The 27,892-nt window shown below is 31.5% G+C and overlaps 3 protein-coding genes across 9 annotated transcripts; 1 reads left to right on the top strand and 2 right to left on the bottom strand.

The window, feature by feature from the left end:
• Nucleotides 1–6,627: 6,627 nt before the first annotated feature.
• LOC114194192 (triacylglycerol lipase OBL1-like) lies at nt 6,628–11,742 on the top strand. Its single transcript, XM_028084290.2, has 5 exons — nt 6,628–6,993; nt 8,118–8,311; nt 8,553–8,586; nt 10,622–11,232; nt 11,320–11,742. The coding sequence occupies exons 1-5, from the start codon at nt 6,687–6,689 to the stop codon at nt 11,581–11,583; spliced, it is 1,410 nt and encodes a 469-aa protein (XP_027940091.1). The 5' UTR covers nt 6,628–6,686; the 3' UTR covers nt 11,584–11,742.
• A 120-nt stretch (nt 11,743–11,862) lies between these two features.
• LOC114194191 (Remorin family protein) lies at nt 11,863–16,678 on the bottom strand. Its single transcript, XM_028084289.2, has 8 exons — nt 16,275–16,678; nt 15,999–16,176; nt 15,667–15,765; nt 14,853–15,563; nt 13,940–14,303; nt 13,376–13,457; nt 12,578–12,823; nt 11,863–12,235 (listed from the first exon to the last, which is right to left on the bottom strand). Exons 1-7 carry the CDS (start codon nt 16,473–16,475, stop codon nt 12,617–12,619), a joined length of 1,842 nt encoding a protein of 613 aa, XP_027940090.2. The 5' UTR covers nt 16,476–16,678; the 3' UTR covers nt 11,863–12,235; nt 12,578–12,616.
• Nucleotides 16,679–19,906: 3,228 nt separating this feature from the next.
• Nucleotides 19,907–26,415, bottom strand: LOC114194776 (S-adenosyl-L-methionine-dependent methyltransferases superfamily protein). Of its 7 annotated transcripts, none has more exons than XM_028085188.2 (11): nt 26,283–26,415; nt 26,130–26,169; nt 26,000–26,036; nt 25,811–25,905; nt 23,516–24,561; nt 22,822–23,012; nt 22,263–22,494; nt 21,240–21,375; nt 20,978–21,072; nt 20,728–20,865; nt 19,907–20,310 (listed from the first exon to the last, which is right to left on the bottom strand). In XM_028085188.2, exons 1-10 carry the CDS (start codon nt 26,363–26,365, stop codon nt 20,730–20,732), a joined length of 2,091 nt encoding a protein of 696 aa, XP_027940989.1. In that variant the 5' UTR covers nt 26,366–26,415; the 3' UTR covers nt 19,907–20,310; nt 20,728–20,729. The 7 variants fall into 7 exon arrangements, with proteins under 7 accessions (XP_027940989.1, XP_027940986.1, XP_027940988.1 ...); XM_028085185.2 differs by having other exon boundaries at nt 20,728–20,851; XM_028085187.2 differs by having other exon boundaries at nt 20,728–20,851; nt 21,240–21,321.
• Between the last annotated feature and the right edge of the window lie 1,477 nt (nt 26,416–27,892).

Below are 27,892 nucleotides of genomic sequence, written 5' to 3'. Positions count from 1 at the left end.
TCAAAATAATGTCTTTCTTGTATGTTTTATCTATGCTTTATGCAGAATTTTGATATTCATCAAAAGTTCTCACCTTTATGGTGTGTTTGGATGAGGCAATTCAAGAGGGTGATTCATTTATTTGGAGAATTTGAAATTCTTTGTAATGAAATGCTTTGTTTGGATAGAGAAATTAAAAAGCATTTAAAATGCATGCATTTTTTTGAAGTTTTTCAATTAGCTAAATTAGAAGAAATTCAAATACCCTAAAAAAGGTGAAATTTGAAATTCTTCTCACACAACCTCACACTGTAGACTAAATTCCAAACGGACCCGGCAAACCCGACAAACATGACAGGCTAGGCTGGCCATACGATCCAAACGAATCAGACCGACCTGACGACACAAATGGTCGAGCAAGCCCAACAACCCAGACAGGTCAGGCGGGTCTGATGATCTAGACAGATCGGGTGACTTAATGACCACACGGGTCGAGCGGGCTTGACAACTCAAACAGGTCGGTCAAGCACGACAACCCACACCGTCCGGGCGGGCCCAACGACCTAGACAGACCAAGCTGGCCTGACAACATAAACGGGTCGACGGGCCCGATGACCCGAATTTTATCTCACAAGAAATTCAATTGTTTTTTCCAAACAAGAAATTGAAATGTAAGGTATTTTAATTTCTTTATCCAAACAAGTTATTTAGAAAATGAAGGGAATTTAATTGCAAGCAATTCAAATACAAAGCATTTCAATTTCTGAGCATTGTTGAAATGCTCCATCCAAACACAAGGTTAGGGTTGAGAATCAAGTTTTGGGTGAAATGGCTGATAAGGACCATGGGATGTGGATTCAATATTAAAGACAACATTTCAAGTGTTGTGGATTCTCATCTTCCTATTTTTTTCTTGTTCTTTTCTCAGTTTCAAGTTTGTTGGTTTTCTTGAAGTTTGTTGGTTTTCTGGAAATTACAGATGTTGTTCTTCTATCTTTGGAAATTTGTTTTTGTTGATTTTAAATTCAGTCATCACTCTTCTATCCATTGATTTAGTATAAGTAAACTTGACCAACCTGTCCGAAAATCTCTGAATTCGTAATTAACCGTATTTGCGCAATCCGATAAAATAAACGGTTGGAATGGATTGTTAAAAGTTAACTATGGATAATACTGGATTGAGCAGGTTAGACCCAAACTCAATCCAAATCGCCCGATGCTCAGCCCTACTATCTTGTATGCCATGATTTGAGGGCATATCAAGTAGATTACATTTATGTCATTAGTTTATTTTTCAGTTTAACTATAATAATAATGTAAAAATATGGCTTTTGAAATTATGTTTACAAAAATAATTTATACCAAAAATTTCAAAATTGATTTAAAGAAAAAGTTTAAAAAATTATTATTAATTTTAAATTTTTTATTAAAATTTTTTATAAACATTTTTTATTAAAATATATTATTTTAATTTATTCATTTTAATATTTTTTCTAAAATGAATCTAACTTATCTAATTATAATTTTAAATTACTTTTAAAATAAAGGGCAATTTGGTAATCTTGTTTTTCTTTTCATTAAACTTAATTTTTAATCTATCATATCTATCAAATCACTCACAAATTTTACTTCTAAACCCACTAACTTTCACCTCTAAATCCCTTAAAGTGAACAACACAAATTTTATCCTCTAATCCATTCAAATCGATCATCTCCCTCTCTCTCAAATCAATCTTCACAAGTGAACACACCCTAAATATTTTTGATATATATATATATATATATATATATATATATATATATATATATATATATATATATATATATATATATATATATATATATATATATATATATATATATATATATATATCGTATTTATTTTGTTATCTATTCATTATTATTTCTTTTTTATCCTTATTATTTGTTTTGAGGTAATTGTTGCTTATATTATTCACTATTTATTCCTTTATATGTAATCTTCATGTCTAATAATGCTAAAATTAAAACTCAAAACAATATTGTTTTATAACAATAAACATAAAATATTATAAACACAAAAAGTCTTTTAAATAACAAATATTACTGGGAAAGTCAATGACAATGTTGTGATTGTATATATATTACTATAAAATAAAATATCTATAAATGTCAATTGTTACATCCACAAAGTAAAAGTACATAAACAAACAATATTTATTTGTATGTTTGATGTGTCAAGTTGGCGTATTAACTGAAATGAATTTTTTCAAGAATAATTTTTGTAATATTCTCTTTCATGTCTCTAACATTATATTAATAACATGGATTTTTTCTTGAAAAAAAAAGTGACAGAATGAAGAAATAGTTTAATGATGGAAAAGAATTACAAAAATGAAGGTAAATTTAGCCATCACAAAAAAGAAATTGTTGCTTTATGTGTTTAAAAAGATTGTAATTGAATGCTACATATACAATTCTTTGAACTAAACACGTTGAAGAAATATTTTTTTGAATTTGTTATAAAATATAATATACTATGCATTTACAAAATGTATTGAGCATTTAAGTATAATTTATAATTAACCTTTCCCTTTCTCAAAACTGTATAGTTAGGGATGGCAAAAATACCCGTACCCGCGAATATCCGCGACGGATAGTTAATACCCGCGGGTAGCGGGTATTTTAATACCCGCTTATAAACGGGTCGGGTATGGGTATCATACTATCCGTACCCGCGAGTACCCGTTACCCGCAAAAAAATGAAAATGAAAATTTAATTTATATTTTATTAAGTTAAATTTAATTAAAATTAAAATTGGCAGTATATTTTATTATGTCAAATTTAATTATAATTAAAATTTAATTTAATTTATATTTTATTTTTATAATTCTATATTAAAAAATTTATAAAATATAAATTTTTTAAATATTTACGGGTATCGGGTATCCACGGGTACCCGCGGGTTTTAAAAATATCCGCGAATATTTTTTAAACGGATATCCGGCAGATAAATGGACGGGTAACGGGCAAATTTTTTGTGGCGGGTCGGGTTGCGGGTAGTAGACACTATCCGTGCCCGACCTGACCCGTTGTCATCCCTATGTACAATTAACATTTTCATTATAGAATAACTTAGAACGAAAACAAATAAGTTAATACAACCATAATAATACAAAATAACTTAATTCACGAATTACCTCCATATCAATAACTTGCTAATGAAAAACATTTGATTCTATATTTGAATTCAATTACTTACATAATTAGTTATATGAATTGTCATTTCCGGAATTTCATTACTTTGATATTATGGTTTAGTATTTTCTTGTCAATTATCAGACATTTCTATATTTCGTGGTAATTATATAATTATTTTCGTCTACTGCCAATTTTGCTTGACATTCTTGGACAATTTATTAACAACCAAATTATCTATGAAGAATAACATTTTTAGTTTATCTTTGTAAAGATGCTTTGCAAAATATTAAGGTAAATCCTTCTAAGAAATAAGATTGTGTACGAGTGAGTAAAAACTTCACAAAGACATTTTTGTTTTATTTAATAAAATAAATTAAAGAAAAACATGCATGTCAAATTAATTAATACATTAACAATGTAATGGAGTGAATTTCTAATATATAAGTACGTTCGGGAGAAGTTAATAAAATATAGGATTACATATCATTAATATTAATAAAATAATAAATATAATAAAAAAAATCAATTTAAAATAAATCCAAAAGTAAAATTTATAAATAAATAGTAATAATAAACGATAATAATTTATTAAAATATAATTATTAATTTAAATAATAATATTAAACAAATTTAATATTATTAACGTGATAATAATAACAATAATAATTGATTAAAATATATAATGATCGACTAAATAATAGTAAGAATAATTAAAGGAAAAATTTGAATAAAATATAATTAATGATTAAATAAATAATGTTACAACGACAACATTAATATTAATGATTAAAAAATTAATTAAAGAAATAAAGTAAAATATAATACAATAGTAGGTTATATTATAATTATAATAATACTTATGGTTGTCATCGTAAAAGAACGAAGGGCCCCCTCGCATGTGTTTGGGGAGAAATTAGGAAGAAAAATTACAAACAATATTTTAAATTCATTTTCTTTGAATCTCTTATAATCAGACGCAAAAAGATTCATTTATATCGGACTCTTTGACACAAATTTTACGTCTAACAATAAAGAATATCAAATGTAAAAAAAAAATACTTATTTTAAAATATGTCACCGTGTCTTTTTTACTATAGTCAAAGATATTCCAAGATATTTCCACAATATTTAATATTCTCATATCAACTATAACTATGTCAAATCTTGGTAGTTTAAATATTTCATAATATTCCTTAATACTACATATTTGCATAATAATCTATATAAATAGATATGTTGGCACAATATTATTATGATTATTAAGTAATTAAAGAAAGACGTTATTTTACTTATTTGATATCACATTGCCATATTTATCACATGCACATTTGGATTCAAAAATCCTAAAAATATTACTATACTCTTCAGAAAAAATGCACACTCTCATATATTTATTTTCTTTTACAAAATATCATAATTATTCTAGTGACTAGTACGTCGAAGAGCCTTTTACACGTGAATCTTTCCTTGTTTCTCGGTGCTCAAAGCATGAAGGTATATAGAAGTCATTAAAATCTAACCACATGTCCAAAGAACTTGCCTCGAGTCCTCGGTAATAACGGTTAAGTTTATTCTATGACTTGAAGAAAGGTACGTTGCTTTACATTTTAAGTAGTTATAATTAAATTCATTTCTTTATAATCCGCCAACCTCAAGCTGAATTGTGTGCAAGTTTTGGGAAAATTTTTATAACCCGACAACTTCAACTGGATGTATGCAAGCTTGGGGTAAAGAGAATAATAAGACAAAAATTAAAATATCAACCAACAATACAAGGAATCTTAGAGACACGCAATAGTTTTTCTCCTCATAAAAGTTAAAATAGAAAATCATGATTTCAAATTATTATTATTATTTTTTTGGTTTTTATGGATTTGAAATTTGGTTTTATACAATTTTTTTAAATAGTGTTGAAAGTCTCACATCGACTAGAGATAAGATAATTTCATAGTATATAAGTGAGGTGTAAACTTTATCTTATAAGTTAGTTTTGTGGGATTGAATTAAGCTTAAAACTCACTTCTAACATACTATTAGAATCATTTTGTGAGACTGAGTTAGGCTTAGTAGTGAGTGTATCCTTTATTTATCTACATATTTATTAATTATTTTTTTACTAAAATAAAAATATAAAAAAATAATATTATTTAGATTTTAATATAAAAGAAATACATATATATAATAAAGAAACTATAATTACATAATTTTTAATTAAAATATAAATTAAATTAGAATTGTTTTAACAGTTTAAAATAAAAGAAGATGAATATATGTAAACACTCATTTTATTCTCATTTTGAGATTTAAAAATCAGGTATTGTTTATATCCCTATTTAGTCCATTCAAATATTTTCTACTAATGTAATTTTTTCTTTTAAGAATAGTGCAGATTATTTTCATTCTTTTATAGTTTTTGAGAAGAAAAAAAATCTTATCTATATGGATTCAATCAAAGTTGTCATTGTAAACCAGCAACTAGTTCAGTGATGAAAAGCCACGTTTTTGGAATTGGTAAAAGTGTATAATCACGTGTATTCCGTTCCAACTTGCCATTCTCATTAGCATTCATTAAGAAAACGACAACAAAAGAAAAACCCACTAAAAGAAACTGCTGGGAAAACCCCCATTCAAGTGTTGAAGTCAAAAATCAACTCATTAATTCATTAATTACATATTTCTTTCACTCAACTTTATATTTAATACTACTACTTTATTTTAATGTTTATCTTTTATTTTTTTAATCATATATTATTGTTACAAAATATCCATACACCGTAACAGTCTGGATTATCAGATCCGTCCGGATCATTGGATCCGTCAAAACCGTCGGGTTCGTCCGGATAGTCAGTCTCGTTCGAATCGTCATACCAGTCTGAATCATCGGGTCCATCTAGGTAGTCGAATGCGTCCTGGTCATCAGACATGTCAGGATCGTTGGGTCCATTCGGGGCATCGGACTCATTTGAATTGTCAGACTCGTTCAAGTCATTAAACCTGTTTGGATTGTCGGTCCCATCCGGATCATTGGACCCGTTTACAAAACTCACATCAATTACCAGAGAAAAAAAATCAATTAAAAACTAACTTCTTGTTATTCATTAACCATATACCATATAAAGGTCTTTTCCTTCACATGCCACTCTATTTAATGATCTCTTTCTGTCTGTGTTATTGTTACGACAAGTTATATCTATTTACTATTAATTAGTTTTTGGTAGATAACGCGTCTCACTACTTCAAGGAAAAGTTTCTATTTCTAATATCTTTTTCAAACACAGTTCTCAAATCTAGGGTTCCCTTTAAAATATTAAACTACTCAAAGTCGCATCCAGACAAAAAACACGTAGTTTTCTGACTGTAATTAACAAGTAGCAATTAATAATGTATTAATTACATGTTAACCAAGACATTGAGTAAATGTGTATATAATAACACAAATGTGATATTCATTTGCTACATTGTGCCTTGGACGTTGACACACACATCACAACAACATTTCTCTTTGTCTTTGCCATTTCTTAAAGCAATGGGTTCCAGAAATCTATTTGGTGTCAATTATCTGTTGCTTAAGCCAGAAGAAGCAACTGTGTTTGATCTTGGGACCCTCTTGTTCTCTTCCAAGTTGAGCAATAGAAGATTCATAGAGTGCCCAGAAGGGGTTGAAGCAGAATATTTTCGACAAAGATGGCTCATCTTCACATCTGTTGTGGCACAGATTCTCCTTCTTGCCTCAAGAAACTCCTTGAAAAGGTTCGGGGACATGTTGGAGTTTTGGATCAATCTTTTATCATGGAATGGAGGTTTCAAAGGACTCTTCTTCAACATTCTAAGAGGTAATTCATAATCCATACAGCAGCATAATTTATTTTCTCTTCACTAATTTTTATTTGGGTAGTAAGCTTTTCAATCTAAAACTTCAGAATATATATGTAGGAGATTTTACAGGTCGTTGAGCGTTGGGGTTATATTTCATATATTTCATATCGTATGAGTTATATTGAGAGACTGTGATTCTGTATATATAACATTAGTTTTATACATATAAAATATTTGATATCAGTTTTAACTCAAAATCTTAATACAATGGGATTATTTTCAACAATTTTCCTTTAAGAGTGAGTTTTTTTTTTCATATGGTATATTTCTTCTTAGGTGTATGATGATCCTTTTTTGTGTTATAATTATGTGGTCAGTCACTCCGAACCATCAACTCTGATACCACTGTTGAGATTTTATATATATATATATATATATATATATATATATATATATATATATATATATATATTCATATGACATTGGTCTTACACATATAAGGTATTTGACATCACTTTTAACTCAAAAACCTTAAGACAATGGGGTTATGTGTTTTTCATGTTATATAGTGTTTAACTTTGTCTATTATATCTAATGTGAAACTTTGACTTACATTTGAACTATTCCAAACATCAAGTTAGTTCCCTTAAAATTGTCAAAATTTTCTCATTTTTATTTTTTTATATTCCAAACCATTTATTATAAGTTGAGAATTCAAGTGAATTTAAATCTTTTATTAAATAAAGTGATAAAGTTGAGTATCGTATAAAAAATTTTATAAATTTATTATTTTAAGATTTAAGGTTAGAAGTTGTGCTATTTTCTTATGTAGTCGCACTCATATTCGTGTAATATTTTCCTAAACGACTTTTCTCTAAAAAAAAAAAGCCATGAGCGATACCAAAGGTTCTTCTTGACCGAATACCAATAGGATTGTTCCCCTGTGATAAATATGATTGGGAGAAGAGCAATATGGTTAAATTATTTTGTAAGAATCGTAAGGTGTGTTTCATAAATTATTTATTTGGCTTATATATTATGAGTTGGAAACATGGTATGAACATATATTATTGAAGTTATTTTTAAATTGATATATGATAGTTTGCACGTGAGGATTATAAATTAAAAATTTGTGAAGCAGGAAAGGTGAAAATACCAGAAAAATCATCAGCATCATATTTATCTGTGGTGGGTTGCATTGACACACGAGTTGACTTAGACAAAAACATTAAACAAAATGATGCCAAATACGAAGGATCCCTCTCAATGATGGCTTCAAAGTTGTCCTACGAAAATGAAAATGTTGTTTGTAACGCAGTGCAAAATCATTGGAATGTAAGTTCTTTATTCTTTCCAAATTAATTAATTTTTTTACTAACTTCACCAAGGCTTAATATTTTTTTTTTAAAAAAATACTTTTTGATTAACTTCTACTAGTGTTTCCCATCTTGAGAACTTAAATCTAAGGTTAAATGTTAATTATTTACTGACAAAAATATTTCAACTAGGTTTTAGTGTTGGTGATTTTGATGTAGGGTTTACCCTTTTTTTTTCTTCTGTTTTAATATAATTGCAGATGGAGTTTTTGGGGTTACACAGCTTCTGGAACGGTACGTATAAAGAAGAATCCTCTTTATTTTTTCTGTAAAGTTTGCTTAGAAGATACGAAAATTTGCAGATAGATAAAACATTTTTTCAATATTGTTACTAGAAATATAGATATGTTTGCTAAGCTGGTTTCTTCATCAGAAAATTAAACTAGCAATATCAAAGTGGTTGGCATCAATTATATATGAAGAACATAAACATTTAATTCATAAAATATTGGCATGATTCCTATATTATATATCATATTATACTAAGGTTACAATAATGGCGTAATTAGTTGAGTTACCCATAAATTATTGTAGTTTAGTTCATAATTGTTTAAATTCATTCATTTAGTTACAAAAACATGAATATAGTTCACAAATTATTCGGGTTTATGTAATTTATACATGCATGACTAAATATTTACGAATTATATATGATCATTGTTGTGTATTTTTTTTCACCCTTTAATTTTAACATGAAAGTGTACATTTTATATATAGTACAATAATACTTTAATCCACTTTTTTTGACTTATTTTTAACTCATTACTTCGGTCACCATTAGATCATTACATCACATCACTAAAAATATCATTTTCCTTTTATATATATATATATATATATATATATATATATATATAAAAGTTACGGAATATTTTTTAAAATAAATATAATTCAGAAAATAAACAACCCAAGTACTGAAATATTTTATGAACTCAAGCTCAAACTTTAGTTCAAATTTGACTGGCTCAATTGTACATCAAACTCGAACAACATTTTTCTTCTCCTAAAAGTTAAATTTGACTCCTAACATGGAATTTGAATTTGATGCGTTTAACTTTAAATTTTGAAAGCTTGTTTTTACTCGTTCACAGTTAATCAAACTTGAACCTAATTATTAATATTATTAAGAGAAAAAACAATGGGACAAAGTTTACCAGTCACACTTTGCTTCCCACTTAACCTTTTTTTTTTAGAATCTATTTAGAAGCACATGTACTTTAGAAAAATGAAAAGAAATATTTGAAAGAACCTAAGTTCTATATATTAATTAGAGATATCTTGCCAGAATATAATGTATAAATTCTCAATTGATAGCATTTATTTATTTTTTACTTTGGTTAACCGCTATAGGGCATTGTTTTTTTTACTTAAAAGGGTAAGATTGTTACTGACTTAACTTACATAATCCATGTCCCAGGATAATTAATGAACTCTACAATAATTTTCTCTTAACAATTGTCCAATTAAAAATCAAACTCATTATCACTTTCATTTTTATACTAATCGTTGGGTCGACTACTGAGAATATTCATTAGATTTGGGTTATCCAATGACTCAACCAAACTTAATTCAATCCAATTAAATTGAATTGAGTTTCATTTATGATTTAACCCAATCCAAACTATCTCTCTTGTATGAATTGAATTGATCTAATTCAATCCGATATTTGTTTTAGTGGATTGGATAATAGATTTATCGACATCCTACCCAACCCAATCCTCAAACCCTTACTTTAAGGTCAAAAATTATAAATAATAATTAGTGTACAACTCTTCCTATTTAATAATGTAACAATATAAAAATCATAATTCAGAGTAGGAGTTGATTCTCCTATCTTACAATTAAAAGAATCATTCACCTTGTTAACACCTATCAAACTCAAAACATATATTAGGAAAATCATAAATCTAAAATTAACCAGAAATATTATATATAAATAATATTATGAGTAGAACCTCCTTAGATCCATAAAATTATCATTTCCAAGCCCAACACTTTTGGATATGAAAGGGCGTGTTGGAAAACCTAAGTTAGTCCTATGGACAATAGTGATACCGGTAAGCTCCAATATATAATTGAGGCAATGCTTAAAGGTGAATTAAGCTCAATCAATAAAATATTTTTTTAAAAATTGGAAAATTAAGTTGTTTTCGTCCATTTAGAAAACCAAAAGATATATATTGTAAAATAATTTGCAATTAAGCTTTTATCTATTCCCCTCTATATTGAGACAACAATATCTAGCTCAATTGGAAATGATGGGATGCAGATTACCAAGAGCAGTGGTCGACAAAAGCAATCATATTGCAAGATACGAAGTCGGAACCGAAGTTGATTGTTGTTGCATTCAGGGGTACAGAGCCATTTGATGCAGACCAATGGAGAACAGATGTGGATCTCTCTTGGTACAACTTTGCCAATGTGGGTAGGATACATGTTGGCTTTATGAAAGCATTGGGTCTTCAGAAGAATTTTGGATGGCCCAAAGAGATTGATCAAACCAACCCCTATTCTTACGCCTACTATACAATCAGAGAGAAGCTCAGAACAATGTTGAAGGAAAATACGGATGCAAAATTCATACTTACAGGCCACAGTTTGGGAGGAGCCTTGGCCATTCTCTTTGCTGCTCTTCTCACAATACATGAGGAGACATCGCTGTTGGAGAAATTAGAAGGGGTTTATACATTTGGGCAGCCACGAGTTGGGGACTATGAGTTTGGGGAGTTCATGAAGGACAAGCTCAGAAAGTATAATGTGAGATTCAAGAGGTATGTTTACTGCAATGATGTGGTGCCTAGGGTCCCTTACGATGACAAAAACCTCTTCTATAAACACTTTGCTCCTTGCCTCTACTTCAACAGCTTCTACCGGGGGCAGGTGAAGTCTATGATTGAGTTTCCTTTTGCTCTTACCATACCAAACCTGATATACTCTGACTGTTTTTTGTAATGTATTGCCATGCAGGTTCTAGAGGAGGAGCCAAACAAGAACTATTTTTCTGTGTTCTGGGTCATACCCAAGTTGCTAAACGCAGTCTGGGAGCTTATTAGAGGATTTCTTCCCGCCCTCCTAGTAGGTGAAAGCTATACTCAGAACTGGTTCATGACGATAATGAGGATCTTTGGATGCATGATTCCAGGAATACCCGAACATCTTCCTCCAGATTATGTCAATGTTACCAGGTTGGGAACTTTACCTCAAAACTCGCAAGATTCCAAGACTGACTGAGATCGAAGCTTGTGTAGCCAGCGACTAAATAAACACCCAATATTGGAATGTCATTGAACAATTACTCTGAAGTTGTATTCCACTAATTGTGGTGTAATCATATTAATAATTCAAAATATGCTGGTACATACCACAAAATCAAGCCCATTCTTTTCATTCTCTTATCCAAATACAATAGACTAGCAAAATAGCAAATTCACTCGAGTGTTTGTCTCGGTGAGGCAAAATTAGCACGACTACAACAAGAAACAAACATAATTCTGACAAGGAACGAAGAACGAACTGAACCATCCGCGACTTCGTGAAGGAAAAAAACTAGATTACAGATTTAAGGTTAATTTATCGTTCAACTATCTGCAGATAGATAAGAGATTACATTTGAACAGCAAACTGTCAACAGAAAAAAAAAATGCAAGAAAATATTATTCTAAAGTTTGGCCTAGGTACATACATAGATTATTTATAATTGAATTCAAATTCCCAAGGGTGAGAGTACAAGGGGATTTTGATTTAATCGGATATCTTTAGAAGGTGCTGCTATTTCATTCATTCCAAAACCGCAACGACATAAAGTGTCAGCATGCTGCTTCTGTTTTATCCACCTTTCACTAGTTAACAGAAGTTACATTTAAATCTTTCTGAACTCTGAATCCTGGTAAGACAAGCAACAACCTTTTATCAAAATACATAGGAATGAATGAACAAGGATATAAACAGAGAAAATTTCCACGGTATGTAGATTAGGGATAATACGCCTGAGCCTATCAAAACTCTAGGGAAGCCGGGACTTAAACACAAAAGAAGATTAGTTCTATACATTCTACCGCTAATTTTCTTACTTTTTATTTAAAACTTTCTTTACAAGATAGTAGAAGGATATCACATTACTCATTAAAGAGGGAAACAAAAGGAACATATCTGTTTTGAAAAGTTTGTTGCTTAATCAAAGACTCAATTGACTTTTAAACTACTACAAGGCTACAGAAAAAATTACCCAGCTTCATTTGAACAGAAAAAGAATGCGGGCGAAGCTTTAAAAGGCATGACATGTGAAACAACCACTCAAAGAACCCATCTGAGTGGCTCTACTAAATAATATAGCCTTGTGAGGAGTTCTAGCAACTTGATGATCCCGGTTGGTGGAAACTGAACTTCTCATTTCTTGAGCTTTTTTCTGAGCTAATCTCAGCTTGTTCATAATCTTATCCATTGATGATGCTCGCTTCTTCTCCAACTTCATCTGAAATAGCAAAAATAATGAGATCATGATCTATTTAATTATGTTCTTTATCTCTAACTCTCCTTACTATTCTTTTATAAATTTTAGTAATAATTTGTTGGGCCACAGATAGAAAAGAATAACAAAAAATGACTTTCTTTAGGACACAACATTCATGAAGAAGTTTTCTTTAATACGTCATGATCCTATCAAACAACCAACATAGATAAAAACTTGTCCACCGTTTTAAGACAAGGGATGTTCCGAGATCACTGATCAGAGCTACTATACTAATGGTAGTAAGTGTAAATCATTAGGGCTGAAATTCGGCTAAGAGAGGATAACCAGTAAGAAAAAAAAAACAATCAAATACCAAAAATTAAAGGAAATTAGGAATTTTATTCCCTTTAAATATATATATATATTTACAATGAAGGAGTCCGTACAACTTGATTATTAAAGCATCAAATTACTTATAGTGACTATTTTAATTTTTAAATAATTGATGAATATTTTTAAGAGGAGTATCCTGTTAAAATTCTGCCAAGAAGAAAAAAAACATGAGAAATTAACCTCTAGTTTCCGTATAGCAGCCTCAGCTTTTGCCTTTTGCAAATTCTCCCATGCATTGATTTTGGCTTCCTCCCTTTTGGCCCTGGACATGTTACAAAATGATGGAATTTCAGATACAATGTAAAGTTCACATAAATATTTCTTATACAGTAAAGACATTTCTCAGGGACAAAGTTGTTATATCAAATACTTCACATATATATTTTCTAGTTTGAATTGGATTACGATGGTCAATCTTTAGAAGGTAATAAAGAGAGGTTGTTAACAAGACAACTCCTGAACACTAATCATTTTAATAAAATAATTTCAATTGCCAATAAGATAGCTAATTTAGCAAATCAATAACCACAAATTCCACAAACTCCAATTGTTGTGATACCATCATGAACTATAATTTATAGGTAACACGTACCATTTGGATGAAAGCATAGGGAAAATCTCACTTCTTACTTAATATCAAATTATTTATATGATCATTAGTTTGAGTTTAAAGTTGTCAAGAATATTTTTTCTTTATTACAAGATAAATTTAATGAAATCGATACCATACTAAGTTATACATACTTTGTCACAGTCTTTGAACCTTCAGTAATGTCCCAAGATGAAGATCGACTGCTCGTTTCTCTAATTTTCCAGCTGCCATCATTTTCTGAGCCTCTGCCAGAGAATAGGGCCCTGTGTTTCTTGGACCACCTTGTCATGGTTACACGTTCATCTACCGGTACATCTCTAACATCCATTTTAGAGAAAGGCAAACTCTTGAACTCTGATAGAGGAAGGGAAGGTGGAGTAGAGGCAGAGAAAGAAGGCCTCAAATTTGGAGACGAGCATGAGCTACCCTCCGGGCTCATCTGGGTTGCCATGTCCCTCCTAGAAATAGCAGGCGATACATTGGTGCCTGCATCTTTGAAACCATCAAACTTCTCCCCTGTAAGTTAAAGGAAACATTAAAAAATGACGCATCATAAGCACAGAAGTACATTTGCGATTACATAAGACCAGCATGTCATCATCAAGCAAAAAACGTCGACTATCGACACGCATCACTAGTGTTATCAACAGAAACAGTGTGTTCCACTCAAACCACAAAACAACAGCAATCTTTACAAAATATCACAGTACGTACGAGGCCTTCACAGAATATAGAGGATTAACTACAAATCAAGAAATTAAAATTGGTTAGGGTCGCCCTTGAAACACATGGATCTAATAGTATTGAATTGAACACACGCAGACCACGATATTTCTCAAGCACAACTCCACCGACAAATTAAGTCAACAAAATCATAATTCACCAAACCCAAAGCCAGAAAAGGTTCAAACATCTCTTGATCACAGTTTCGGCCACAATGCCAAAGTTCTCTGACTCGATGCAACCACAATTATGGCTGCCTCAGCCACAATTGCCAGCATTGTGAAGGATCGTAGAATTTAAAACCTTGTAAAGAATATAGTATGATATAATATGTATAACAACCTTGGGCAGGCAATGATGACTGACTCTGCATCTGAGAGCAACCATGGACACTAACTGAGCGTGCCATGCAAGGATCAGTCCTGGTGGGGACCGCCCCACAACTGCCACCGGAACTGGCCATCAACCCGTCAGCAGCAGCTGAGACACTAACAGCAGCAGAAAATGGGGAAGCCGTCATGAAACTCCCTGAATTCCCACCGTCAAACAAAGGCGCCGCAGGGGAATACAAGGAATAGGAAGCAACTGCAGCAGCGCCAGGGGGGCCAAGTGGCCCACTCTTGGACTTGGGCCTTCTCTGCGGCGCTGGAAGCGAGGCCCTCCCAGTGCTGTCGCCGGAAACGGGACTCAGAATCCACCTTTCAGCGTCATCCCATTTGGACGGCAAAGTCCGCCCGTTGTTGAAAGGCAACAGAGCAGCACCAACCTGCTTGCGGGCAGCACTCGTATGCAAAGGAACTCGCTCCGAACACCAACCCTTTTGCATAGCAGCACTAGCGTGAAGATAATTAGGCGTTCCAGGACTAGGAAAATTGGCAGAGCCAGAGCCAGACCTTCGAGAACAAACAGTGCTTTTCTTCATGGCCCCTAATCCCAAACGAGGCGAAGAAACATTGCCATTGCCAACGGCATTGTTCAGATCTAACGAAGCAGGCCTTCGCCGATCGTGCTTCTTCAATAACGCCTCAGATCTTGATCTCCTATCCTGACACTCTTTAAGTAACACAAAAAGTAAATAAACAAAATAAAAATAACAGAGAATTAAATAAACCAAAATGCTTGAATTGGAAAGTTGAAAATCTCGTAGGTTCCGTACCTTTGAGAGCCAGAGAAAAAGAGTTCCTCGCAGAATCAAATTCCAAGGGCTGATTCCCGTCCTCAGTGTCACCACCGTCACTGTCTTCTTCCTTTTGGACTTCAATACAGAAAGTACATCAACAAAACAACAGAGTCGGTGAGTCCACTTTATTTTTTATTTTTTTCACTTTATTTTTTTTTTCTCTTTTCATTTTTAAACCAACAAAACGCAAATGCGTGTTAATGTAATAGCAATAATAACGGTAATAACAACACCACCAATAATAACGATAATATAAATAACAAATTAATAATAATAGCAAGAATAACAAAAAATAATGCCGTTAGCACCTTTCGCTTTCTCTCCTTTTCCATAGAAACGATTTTGGTGATGTTTTCTGTGTAATGCATCCAAATCTGCATCGCCACGTCGTTGATGCTGTCGGTTATTAGGATCCAGATCCGGATCTGGACCGCTCCAGCTTTCGCTATGAGCAAAATCTCCGTCATGCTCCTGTCCCGCCAAATGCTGCAATGAAACCGCGACAAACTCCATTTCAGATTTCCAAATTTCAATTGACAACTTGACAACTAATATCACAGAGCAAAGCATTGTGTTGCGTTTACCAGAGAGATTTCGGAGACTAAGGAGTCGTGGTCGTGAGCGTCGGAGGCAAAGGAACATCGATCGACACTGGCGGAGGCGGAGGAGAAGAGGCTGAGGTTGGATTCGAGAGTGAAGATGACGGAGTCGGGGCTGGTGTCGCCGCCTCTTCGCGAACCGGCACGCCTCCACGAGCGACGTTCTTGAAACCCTAACTCTCTCATTCTGAATGGTATGGCATTGACATTTGCATTTGGCAGAGAGAAAGAGAGAATAAGAGAAGCACAGTCTCACTCTGACACTCACTCTCACACACACACTCACTCTGCAGTAAATATGGCGGGTATTACTCACTGTTGGGAAGGAAAACGAAGGATTGTTTGGTGTGATTGAGTTTTAAGATGTCACTGTCGTTTGACTCCGAGAAAGGTAGTGACTTAATTATACAACCAATTCTTAAGGACACAGACCCCTGCGTCTTTGTCAAATCATACAAAGGGACACTAATTTTTTTCAAGTGAAAATTTTGTTGCATGTTTTCTAAATCTATTATTAGTGGGGGTTTATCTTTTCATGCTAAATGACTTGACCATGAAATTTGTTTGACTGGTGGAGAAGTTACTATAAAGTCCATTTACCTTTTGCTTCGGAAGTACCTACTTGAGTGTTGTGCGGGGTATTATTAACTTTTCGAATTTCACGGTTACAAGAGCAAGAGTGTGATAATCATGATTAGAGTTAAGTGCGGTTTGTCCTTCTTAAGGCAATTGGAGGTCCTACATGATTGCCACTATTTGAGTTAAAGTGACATTACTTTTTGGGTGATAGCTTTATTGAACAATTTTCAAATTAAAGTTTAGCTAGAGGGGACCAAATTATTATTTAAAATGTTTATTCGGTGCTAGTTATAATTAGCTTTAACAAATTTTTTAACTAAATTACTTTAGTTTAACAAAAACATCTTTCATTTATTTGATTAATTTTCTAGTGTTATTTGTTATTAAGTTAAATTATTATCTTTATCTATACTATTATATAAAAAAAAATCACTCTTTTTATGTTCACTTCTTTTTTTTAAATTTTAATAATAAAAAATTTATTTACTAATTTTATCATTTAATGGATTTTTTTTTCAAATTTAAGTGTTTTTTATTTAATTTTTAAAATTTTTAATTTTTAAAATTAATAAAATAAATATTTATACTAAAAAATTATTTATAAAATAAATAAAAATTATAAAAAATATTTATGTTTTTTTTATAATTATAAATTTATTATCTTTTATTAAGGACAAAAATACGCTGTAGTGCATGTATTTTTAATAACTATTATTAATTATTAATAGTTGTAGATTGGAAGATTGCAATAAGATTTAAATTTTAATAGTCTTTAGAGTTATTTATTGCTAGATTCTGTCATCTAGTTTTTTTTTTTTTAATCATGGTCTTCCATACTTTTTATCTTGTTTATTTATAATATGAAACAGGTGGAGGTTATACCCCAAAATTCTAAATAGACAGTTCAATGTACATGAATCACGAATAGATTAATAACCGGCAGAACAGAAGATACTTACTTCATTTAAAATAATTTCAAGACAATTGAGTTTCGTTTATTTTGAAATTCAAATAAAAAATTATTGAATCAAGATTTATACTTTTTATTCAGTCCCTTGTTTCTTTTTTTTTTTTTCATTTCAGTTAACCATAAATTAATTTCACTCAATTTTACGATGATATGACAAGTTTTTAAAAAACTTTTTTTATTAGAGGAATCATGTCTTTAACATGTGAACACAAAATATCTAACCACTGTACCATTTACAGTACTGAAAAAAATTGTCTTAAAAATGCATAATAAATTCACAAAAACTATATAAAGCCACTCAATATTCTAATAAAAGCTACTGAAAAGAGAGATTGAAAATGGCAAAGTGTGATATGAGCAAATAATGATGGAGGGAGTGGGAAAATAGGGTGGGTGGGGAGCATAATCTCATGCTCCCTAAAATGTAAATTTGGCATATTAGTAAGAAAAAGACAAGAAAGGGAAAAAGAAAAATTATTTAGTGTTGAGTTGGTGTCTCCATTGAAAACAACAGTGGAGTAAACAAGTGCCGACCATATCTTTCGGTCCCGACAAAATTTCAACCCTTACAATTAAATTTACTTTCTACTTTTTCTTAAAATAAAATAATTTGCTTCCTAATTTTATGCAGCAGACACAGTTTTGCATGTGATGCAGACATTTTTTTTTTCAAACAAAGCAAAAATTGATATAATTAAGATCTTAAAATTATACATTTATCTTACTAATTACATTTCTTAGTTGTGTGATTACAAATAGATGGTCAATTTTATGAGCAGCTATACACATGAAAGATTGAAGCAGTTGCAAGCAAAAGAGCATTTGATAATATTTGTTATGGGTGAAACTTAAGCATCCATTTGGTGATAATTAGAAACTTCAGTACACATCCAACCTGGCTTAATTAATTATTAGCTGAATAAAGAAATACAGTTCATAGTACGATAAATACAACTAGCAAGACTTGGTAACGTGAATCCGACTTGTGGCTTATATGTCATTCTGATTCCATCTAAAAGGATCAAGGCTAAAACTACTAATGCTATTCTGGCCAATCTTAAAGTGTTGGAAAAATTTAATTTTACACTGTTGCGTAATTAATGTTTTTAAGGTTTAGAGTTAAATATATTAATATAACTTTACATAAAAAAAAAATTGTTATCTATTAAGTTTGTAAACGAGGGGTATTAAATGCTTTTGAAAATGGAGTTTTTCATTAAGGGTTGAGAGGTATTTGTTACCTACCATACGATGGTCATTTATTTTGCCCACTGATCACTAAATGATTGAATCTACCATGCAAAATGAGAAAAGCTATATGCAACTATTTTGACAAAAATGATAACTAATTATGGGTAAAGGTATTGAGATGGGTTAAATTCGTTGAACATAAATAGCAAAGATTCATAAGATGGAATGGAAAATTATCCTCATTTACAATGGAACCCCTGTTCTCTGGATTGATCCTCCTGTCGAACAGTCATGCAGAGAACAGATTTAGAAACGGATTCATTTTGCAAACCTAAAAACTTAAAACAAAAATTTAATATATAAAACAAACCAGATCAATCAAGTTTATACAAATAGTATGTTACTGTTAATCTCAACGTTACATATTAACTTATTGAACTAAAGTGCAGAAATTTAGATTAAGATGTATTTTGAAACAAATAACTAGAGGTGGAATATAAATGACATGAATCTCAAGAATATAATATATACAAAACTATACCCATTAACTCAAGAAATGTAATCATTAATACAAGTATGAAAATATGTTTTCAAAAGCAACATTCCAACCTCCAAAACATGAGACCTAACTACAACTAGTATGAATAAACTTTATCATAAATACCTTTTTAAACAATATAAAATGAAAAGTAAATTCCTGTATATATGCATAAACTGATTTGTGAAAGTGATTTAACTTATTTTTCTTAAATCATAAATCTTAACAAAATTTAATTTTAAATTAACAATTTTATTTTATTTTATTTTTTCTTATAAGAATTTTTACCAAAGGCCGTCCTAATCACTGAAATCACTGAAATGAAATGGATAATGAACATCTCCTAAGAAATCCCTCTTTATAACCTGTGGAAGGAACTATTCTCTTCCCCATCATTACACAATCAACAAACCTTTCCCAAATAACTTTATCTGTATATCTAGTGTTACATAGGTCATATGTACAAGTTCATTTGGGGGAGGGAGTAAATACAGTATGCACAGCTTTTACATTGAAGATTAAGCTAAAAATGCCTCGGAAAAGTATCAATACCAGGAGCACAACTACAAACCACCTCATTGCTTTTTTCCCTTTGTCTATCTTTTCCTCCTCGGAGGGGATGAGTACCCTTAATTTAATATGCAGCAGAAGTTAGTATGTTTAACCTACCACCCTCCAACTGTTGTATCACTGAAATAAGCTGTGATGGCCTTCAATTTGTTATTTAAATAAACTTTCTCCACCTAGAACCACCATAGAGGAAGGGGTTGAGTTTCAAGAGATAGATATTTAAGAAGCCACCAAAGAATACAATGATATAAACCGCCTATTGGTTATATTATGCTTCACACAAGAACAACGAAGATAATGCAGCATTGATAATCAATTATAATGTGTACACCCATATTCTTGTGTATTATGTTACACCACTTAGGCCTGTAAGAAATACAATAACCTAGTCATATAAAACATAGCTTCGTCTCAATAGTTTACCGAACAGATACCAATCAAACTATCAACAATAAAATACTCTCAACCCCGGTAAGACATTGTCTCACTCTGTCCCTCGCTCTTTTTTTCCTTTTTCCTTAAGAGGTAGGGGTTATCTATATATTACACTTCAAACAAAGCACATCAAACAGATAAGACGTTGAAATTACCTCTAGTGACCATGGTGGACTGGATGACAGAGATAACTCTGCCAATTGGTTGAAATTGATATTTCTTGGAAGGAACATGACAATTCTGGAAGCAATCTCCTTTGCAGCACTAAACAGTGTATGACTACGCAGGAGCAGCTTTAAGTTAAAATGAGATTGTAAAAACGTACGTATCTTTGCACCAAGAAAACAGAAATCAAACTGGGAGATAAAATTTAAAAACTACAACAGAAAGGAAGCAAGTACCTACCCATCATGAGGTCTAAGCATTGTCTTCATGTCATAAGTCGTAGCCTTGAGATAATCAGGTCCCCCCCATGGTGGAGATAAGAAAACGGTATCAGCCTGCAAGACAATGTACTGTCAATTTGTCAAAAAAAAAAGTTTTGCTCTAGCTTGCGTTCAATGCTTTTATTATTCATTTTAAGAATCCAAAAAGAAGCATCCTAGCCATTACATATCAACAATGGCCTTGACATCCCCCAAAGCATGTAATATGCAAATTTCAGTACCTTTAACTTTGGTGCCAAGAGGAAGAAATCACCAACTATAAAGTCAATTTGATCAACCACCCCATAAATAGCAGCATTATGCCTAGCATAGTCAATCTTCAACGAATCAATATCGATTCCAATTACATGCCCACAACTGTAATATCAAGTCATTGTCAATTAGAGATCAAAACTTATATTTAAAGATTAGTTTTCTCAGAGTCATAATCATTTCACCAAAATTACAACATTATGACTAAATAGTGGAAGTTTAAACAAAATCATTGTTTCATAGTGGAATAAAACTAACAATCAGGCCAGAATAACTTGATTAGAAAAAAAAATGGTAAGAATCATTATGTCTTTATCCAGTTGTAGTTAACAGTAAAAATGAAATGAATATTAACAGTTTGTTGTTGGTAGTTACTAGACTATATAAATTGGAATACTAAGCACAAAATAAACCAAAGAGAGAAGAATAAGAACATATGTTAATCAGCTAATATATGTTAAGTGAATGCCTTTGGTAACTCAAATAACACCTATAATCATGCAATATATACATTAACAAATTTTGCATGAGGGCAACACAATGTTCTAAGAGTTAAATATGGGATTCACTAGGTGGGCAATCCAACTAGAAATGTATTATTTTGTGTTCGAGATGAAGTGTGATATTGCATCCATAAATTAACCCTTTTGAACATGAAGGCACTAAGAGGTAGCCCCACCAGATACATCACACAAAATCCAAAGTAACTTAGAACAGAAGGAGGCAGGTATGCATAAATGAGATGATAACAACAAACCCAAGGGCATCTTTAATGTTTTTCTTGTTCTAAGTTATATTAATGAAATTCATGTTGCTAAAAGAACAGATTAATCATAATAAATGTTAATTTATTTTCTTTCTTTGGAAAAATACAGAACTTTTTTATGTGTTGTTGAAACAACCACTCCGTACACATTGTTCATCAGAACAGACAAAATTTAAAATTACAATATAATATATCAAGAAGTGAGCAATTACTATTTAGTACTCACTGTCGTGCAAATTGGATAGAGTTCCCACCAACACCAGTGAAGCAGTCAATTATCGTGTCACTAGCACAACGTATTGCTTGATGCTGCGCAATAGCCTCTGGAGTGACAGAAAACCATCCTTCCTCGTCCATCATTAAACCATCATCAAATCTAGAGAACAAAGTATACCTCTGACACCAATATTTGGCAATTGTAGCAGAATATGATTCAGGCATTTCTTGAAAGTGCAGATCTGCAAAAAAAAAAATACAGCTTAACACAGCAGCAAGATCTATCAATTTTTAATAACACGATGCCTTTATTCCGCAAAATCTATACTTAGGCATTAATATGTTCCATAATGACAGGAAATCAGTTTCTATGAATCAAAATCAAACAAGCACCAATCCAGAATTTTTGGCCTTTGACTCAGAACAGCAAAGCTGTCACATACGAATGTATCAAGTGTTAACATAATTTACTCCTAGTAGAAAGTATTGTCATAACATTGGATCCAATTAGCTATGAGATTTAGTAGAATAGCAACCACATTGCAAAGGCCAAATAACGAAGCAGTTACCACGAATGAAGTGTTGGCACAAACCTTCAGCTTCATTACATAATTTCTTCTGCCTTTGTCTTCTTACTTTTTTCCCCCATTTTAATGTGGAAGGGTCACATTTAGATTCCAATCCAGACATATCGATTACTGTGTTTTCCAAGGGTGTATGATTAACCTCTGGTGCTACTTGAATGCCTCTATCATTAGAGCTGCAAAGCACATTGATTGCTAAAAGGATCAGAAAGGCAACTTAAGACAACAACACTCATAAAATTCTTGTGAGATATAAATCAGTCACAAGCCTCCCCTTAGAAGCCTGAGATTGGCATTTTTAATTTTGTCATCCCTAATCATCTAATAAAAAATATATAAGCTATGAGTGGACCTACGCTGCATCATTTAAGCCTGACCGTTTTTACCTAACTTGGACTTCTGGAGAGCTAACCATTGATATTTCCTAACCACTTCTAGTTTTTCTAGAATTGAAAAGCCGTCAACTTTGCAATTACATTATCTTTCTGGGAAAAAAACCATTGGACATATTTAGACGACAGAAAAATATAAGATAAAGGTTTAGCATTTATACAAGGTGCACACAATTACCTAACACTGCAATGTGAAGAGCTTTAAACAGATAATATTTTTCAAAATGATTATATGATAGTTTAGAATTTATTTCATTTGTTTGAATTAGAGCTAGAGCAAACATTACCAAATAATATGATCTGGCATATTTGATACTGAGCAGCATGAAATTCCACAATTGCAACTACATCTCTCAAGACACTCGTCTGAATGATCAAGAGATTGGTTTTCACTATTTGTAGTGATATCAGAGACCAAATTGTCAGCGGCAACTCCAATCTCAACAACGCACTCTTCATGTTGCTTTCCTTCCATGTTCTCTTCAGTCAAGGTTTCCTCAGGTGCTTTAGTGATATTTTCTATTACACACCCCTCTGAAGACTTAAGAGTTTCACTGTCATCTGATTCAGTACACCCACCGATTACCAGATGTTCCATCCCTGGCGGTGTGTCCCACGTAGAAGTGTGTGTGCTGATATTGTAGAAGTACGTTCTCTTATAATAAGTATCCCAGAAGGCCATCCAGTCTCCAAGCACGGCATAATTATTTGAAACATCATTTCTGTCGCATCCAATACCTTCTGAGCTCACAGGAAGCAACTCAGATTCAATAACATGTGGAAGACAAGTGGTATCACTGTGGTCATTGCAAGTAGTCTCACAATCTGTACTTTTTCCAACAGTCGGTGAAACTTTTAAACATTCACTGTCTATCAAACACTCATCATATTCTGCCCCACAATAATTGACACCAGCACCTGTCAAATGGCTTTCAGCAGAATCTGAAAAAGGTGCAGTTTTCAAATCAACATAATCATTACTGATTAAAAAGCCACCATCCTGAGCGTCATTAGCTGCTACCTGATTTATATTATCATCGTTTATCTCCCTGGAAACACCACTAGCCAACCCAGTAGAGCAGGCTGAATTATCTACTTCACAAGAGGCATTTTGCGTCATATCAATATCCATGGCACCCTCACAGTAAGTAGATTCACTTTGGCCCAGCATTGATATACAAGATAAAGGAATACTAGTTTCTTCATGAAATTTTGCAGGAGACACAATCTCCTCCACACTCGTTTCATATAGGGTTTTATCTGCAGGGTTGTGACAAGTATCAGGATGCTTCGAACGTTTACCCTTTTTTTTTCCTTTTAATGATCCTTTTTTCTAGAACAAGATAGACCAAAAATATCATCAATAGCAATCTAGAAAGTAATAATGGAATTATACAGCACAGGACATGAATGGTAGAGAGGAGTACCAGTAGGGATGCTCTCATTCAAAAGAAAATTTGATATAAGAAAACTAAAATCATGTCCTTCATAGAACTTGTTCAGATCACCACTGTATCAACAACAACTATTGTTGAAATTATTACAAAGACAGGTATGAACTATATAGCTTTAAACTTTTCTTCTGTAATTCAATCTAGGCTTCGCTATTTCTTAATCAGAACCAGGGCTGACAATGTCTGAACCAGCCAAATCTCTTTCACTACCATGTTAGTAAGTTAGGTTCACAAGCTAACAACTAAGTAAGCATTTGGTTGTGGCATCACTAAACTCGTATTAAAACTAACTATGTAAGAGAAAAGGTGAAATTTATTTTGCAACAGTTCAAGCCTGCCACTTAGCCTGATTTGTTGAGCCTTGGTTAATTAAGCTCGTTATCAAACTCGAAAACTAGTGAGCTAAGATTTCAGAACGAGTCAAGTTTGATGAAAAGACAAACATACCTACTTTCTAATCCAACACTGAGCCTAAGCTGTAATATTTTTTATTGGGGGAGCCAGAGCTTGTGCACTGGATTTTCACTACTATAAAATGAGAGGTACACTTTAGAAGAAAAAAAAAGTATATACTTATAGTCATTGATTGAAAAGTTAACACAGTAGATTTTTTGTTACAAAAAATTAGGGAAAGAAGACAGGGTGTTAGCCCAAGGCCAAGGAAAGCTTCCAGATACTCACAAAAGTGGTTTTAAGATCAAAAATTTAGTTTGGAAGAGAAACAACTCAATTTTTTTCATTTACATGAGAAGAGTATGCTAGGGGTAAGAAAAAGCTAATTTTGTCCTGCCTAAGGGGTTTACTTCATCCCTAAATATTAATGTCACTTGCTGCAATGTAAAAGGGAAAGAAAACTATCGTGTAAAAATCAAAAAGCTACAAATTTTCATATGCATAAAAGCTACTTATTTTCAGGGGAAAAAAACTTAAAACAGATTTCAGCCATTATCTCAAATATACTGTTGAATCCAAAACAGCTAAAATCTCGCAAAAAATTAACCCTTCCCAAACACGATATCAGCAGTTGATTGTCCAAACAAAAACTATACCCCGAATATTTTCCTCACTTGAGAGAGAATCCAAAAACAACTAAACCATTCAGCCAAAATAATTAATATGTATGCATACCTCCTTGTTCGACTGGAAGGAAAGCGGAAGCCCCAATTCATTCAGCTGTTTCTTAAGCTCCAAATTCTCGGGTGTAACAAGGCCGGTAGATTCTTCTGCGGAAAACAGAAAAAAAAAATCTCTTTAACAATTAATAAATAAACCCCACCACGCACAAAAAATACCACACCAAGGTTCAGAAGAACTTGCCAGGAACAGAGTCAGAACCGTGATTGTCAGCCAATTTCTAACACGCATCAGAATTCAAAAGAGATAAATGTCTCAGTAAAAAAAAAAAAACAGAAAAAGGAACAGAGAAAGAGAAAAAAAATAGCGTTACCAATTGTTCAATTGAGTAAGAAACCTGAATGTCACGGTCCCTACAAAAACCAGAAAGGGTAATAACGTAAAACCTATTTTTAAGAGTGCAAGAAAAATAAAGAAAGAGAGAGAATAGAAGGGTGGGAGAGTGAGTGAGTGAGTGAGAACTAACCAGAGAAAGACTTGCGTGACCTTGAAGAGAGAACCAAGGGCTTCGATAGCGGGACCTTCGTAACCGGAATCCATGATGATCATGTCTTTGTCCTCAAAGGTACAGAAGAGTCACAGCGGTTACAGTGTCTTCTTCAGTTCCTTCTTCTTTCACAAACTAAGCAACCCCTTTATATACTGCAGAAATTTAAAATAATTTTTTGCCACTTTTTGTCCAAAAGGACCATATAATTTTAATATAATAATCTATAATATATATTATTATCAAATTAATTTTCGTAAATTTTATTTTTTATCTATAACACTATAATATATTATACAAAGAGATTTTCTCTTTTATATTCGTATTTCATAAGGTCAAATTTATCCTTTATAATATAGTTAGTTATTTTTATTTATTTTTTATAAAGTTATTTATTTTTTTTATTAATTAATAATTAATTATATATTTATTTTATTTTATTTTTAATAAATATAAATTTATTTTATATATTAATTTAATAACATTATACTATTATCACATACTAATATATTATCATTCATATTTAAAAAATATATTCATATAAACGTGATAAATAACGAGTTATGTACGTTAGTCATATTTAATTTGTTTTAATTTTTGTGAAATATTTGTTCAATTATGATAATATATTCAATGAAATGTTAATGAAAACTTTCTTTAAACTATAAAAGTATATATTTATATAAGGGTATTTGTGACTGTCTGAAATTAATTTATAGAGTATATTTAAATAAACTAAAAAATCTTGTTCTGTAATATTTAATTTTTGTGAAATATTTGTTCAATTATGATAATATATTCAATGAAATGTTAATGATAACTTTCTTTAAAATATGAAAAATACATATTTATATAATGGTATTCAATGAAATGTTAATTTAATTTATCTGTGATTGACTGAAGTCAATTTATAGAGTATATTCAAATAAAATAAAAATCTTATTATGTTTATAAGGGTATTTAATTTATCCACGTGTAATTAATAATTTGAACAGTGTTTATATGCATGGACAACAATGGAAAATATTTCACTTTATATCACCACTTTTTCCCTGCCTGTTATATTACATCAAATTTTTATTTTATTAAACTCTATGTAATTATACACTTCAGATGATTATGTGTTTATATATTATTCTAAATAATTAAAAAACATGTGAATTGTGATTTTATATAATATGATCAGATATTATTTAATCTTGCGGAATAATTTTTAAATTACAATAATATATTTAATAGTGGTGGCATTCTTTTGTTTTTCGAACGTAACAGTGTTTTCAGAATTTGAATATTCACCGAGTTAGAGGACCGTTGGAGATTCCATAAAAAAGGAAAAAATAAGTTGGTGACGTACAATTTACTCGCACAATTGCATAATTTAGAAATCTAGTATAACATGAAAGAAGTTTCAATTGAGGAATTTTTTTTTTCAATTTTTTATGTCTTTGTTTCAACATAAAAACAACTCGAAACAATCGAAACAATTAAAATATTTTAACTTTTTACTAAAATATACAATTTAAACAAAAGATTAATTTTAAGATTCAAATTATTTGAATTAATTCAAGTAATATAATTTCGGTATAAAA

Source organism: Vigna unguiculata, chromosome 8 (genome assembly GCF_037176805.1).
Source record: "Vigna unguiculata cultivar grain cowpea cultivar isolate G323 ecotype 2 chromosome 8, ASM3717680v1, whole genome shotgun sequence".
In the NCBI taxonomy this organism is placed as follows: Eukaryota; Viridiplantae; Streptophyta; class Magnoliopsida; order Fabales; family Fabaceae; genus Vigna; species Vigna unguiculata.
This window is presented reverse-complemented; position numbering and strand designations above follow the sequence as displayed.

What these genes read in the sequence shown, in the direction of transcription:
- LOC114194192 (XM_028084290.2), top strand. Translation starts at nt 6,687, where the DNA reads ATGGGTTCCAGAAATCTATTTGGTGTCAATTATCTGTTGCTTAAGCCA. An exon ending in GTTACACAGCTTCTGGAACG is followed by an intron (nt 8,587 to 10,621) that starts GTACGTATAAAG and finishes GATGGGATGCAG; the next exon opens with ATTACCAAGAGCAGTGGTCG. An exon ending in ACAGCTTCTACCGGGGGCAG is followed by an intron (nt 11,233 to 11,319) that starts GTGAAGTCTATG and finishes ATTGCCATGCAG; the next exon opens with GTTCTAGAGGAGGAGCCAAA.
- LOC114194191 (XM_028084289.2), bottom strand. Translation starts at nt 16,475, where the DNA reads ATGAGAGAGTTAGGGTTTCAAGAACGTCGCTCGTGGAGGCGTGCCGGT. An exon ending in GGTTCAAAGACTGTGACAAA is followed by an intron (nt 13,458 to 13,939) that starts GTATGTATAACT and finishes TAACATGTCCAG; the next exon opens with GGCCAAAAGGGAGGAAGCCA. An exon ending in CTGCTATACGGAAACTAGAG is followed by an intron (nt 12,824 to 13,375) that starts GTTAATTTCTCA and finishes TTGCTATTTCAG; the next exon opens with ATGAAGTTGGAGAAGAAGCG.
- LOC114194776 (XM_028085185.2), bottom strand. Translation starts at nt 26,365, where the DNA reads ATGATCATCATGGATTCCGGTTACGAAGGTCCCGCTATCGAAGCCCTT. An exon ending in CTTACTCAATTGAACAATTG is followed by an intron (nt 26,037 to 26,129) that starts GTAACGCTATTT and finishes GATGCGTGTTAG; the next exon opens with AAATTGGCTGACAATCACGG. An exon ending in TCTTGGCACCAAAGTTAAAG is followed by an intron (nt 21,073 to 21,239) that starts GTACTGAAATTT and finishes ATTGTCTTGCAG; the next exon opens with GCTGATACCGTTTTCTTATC.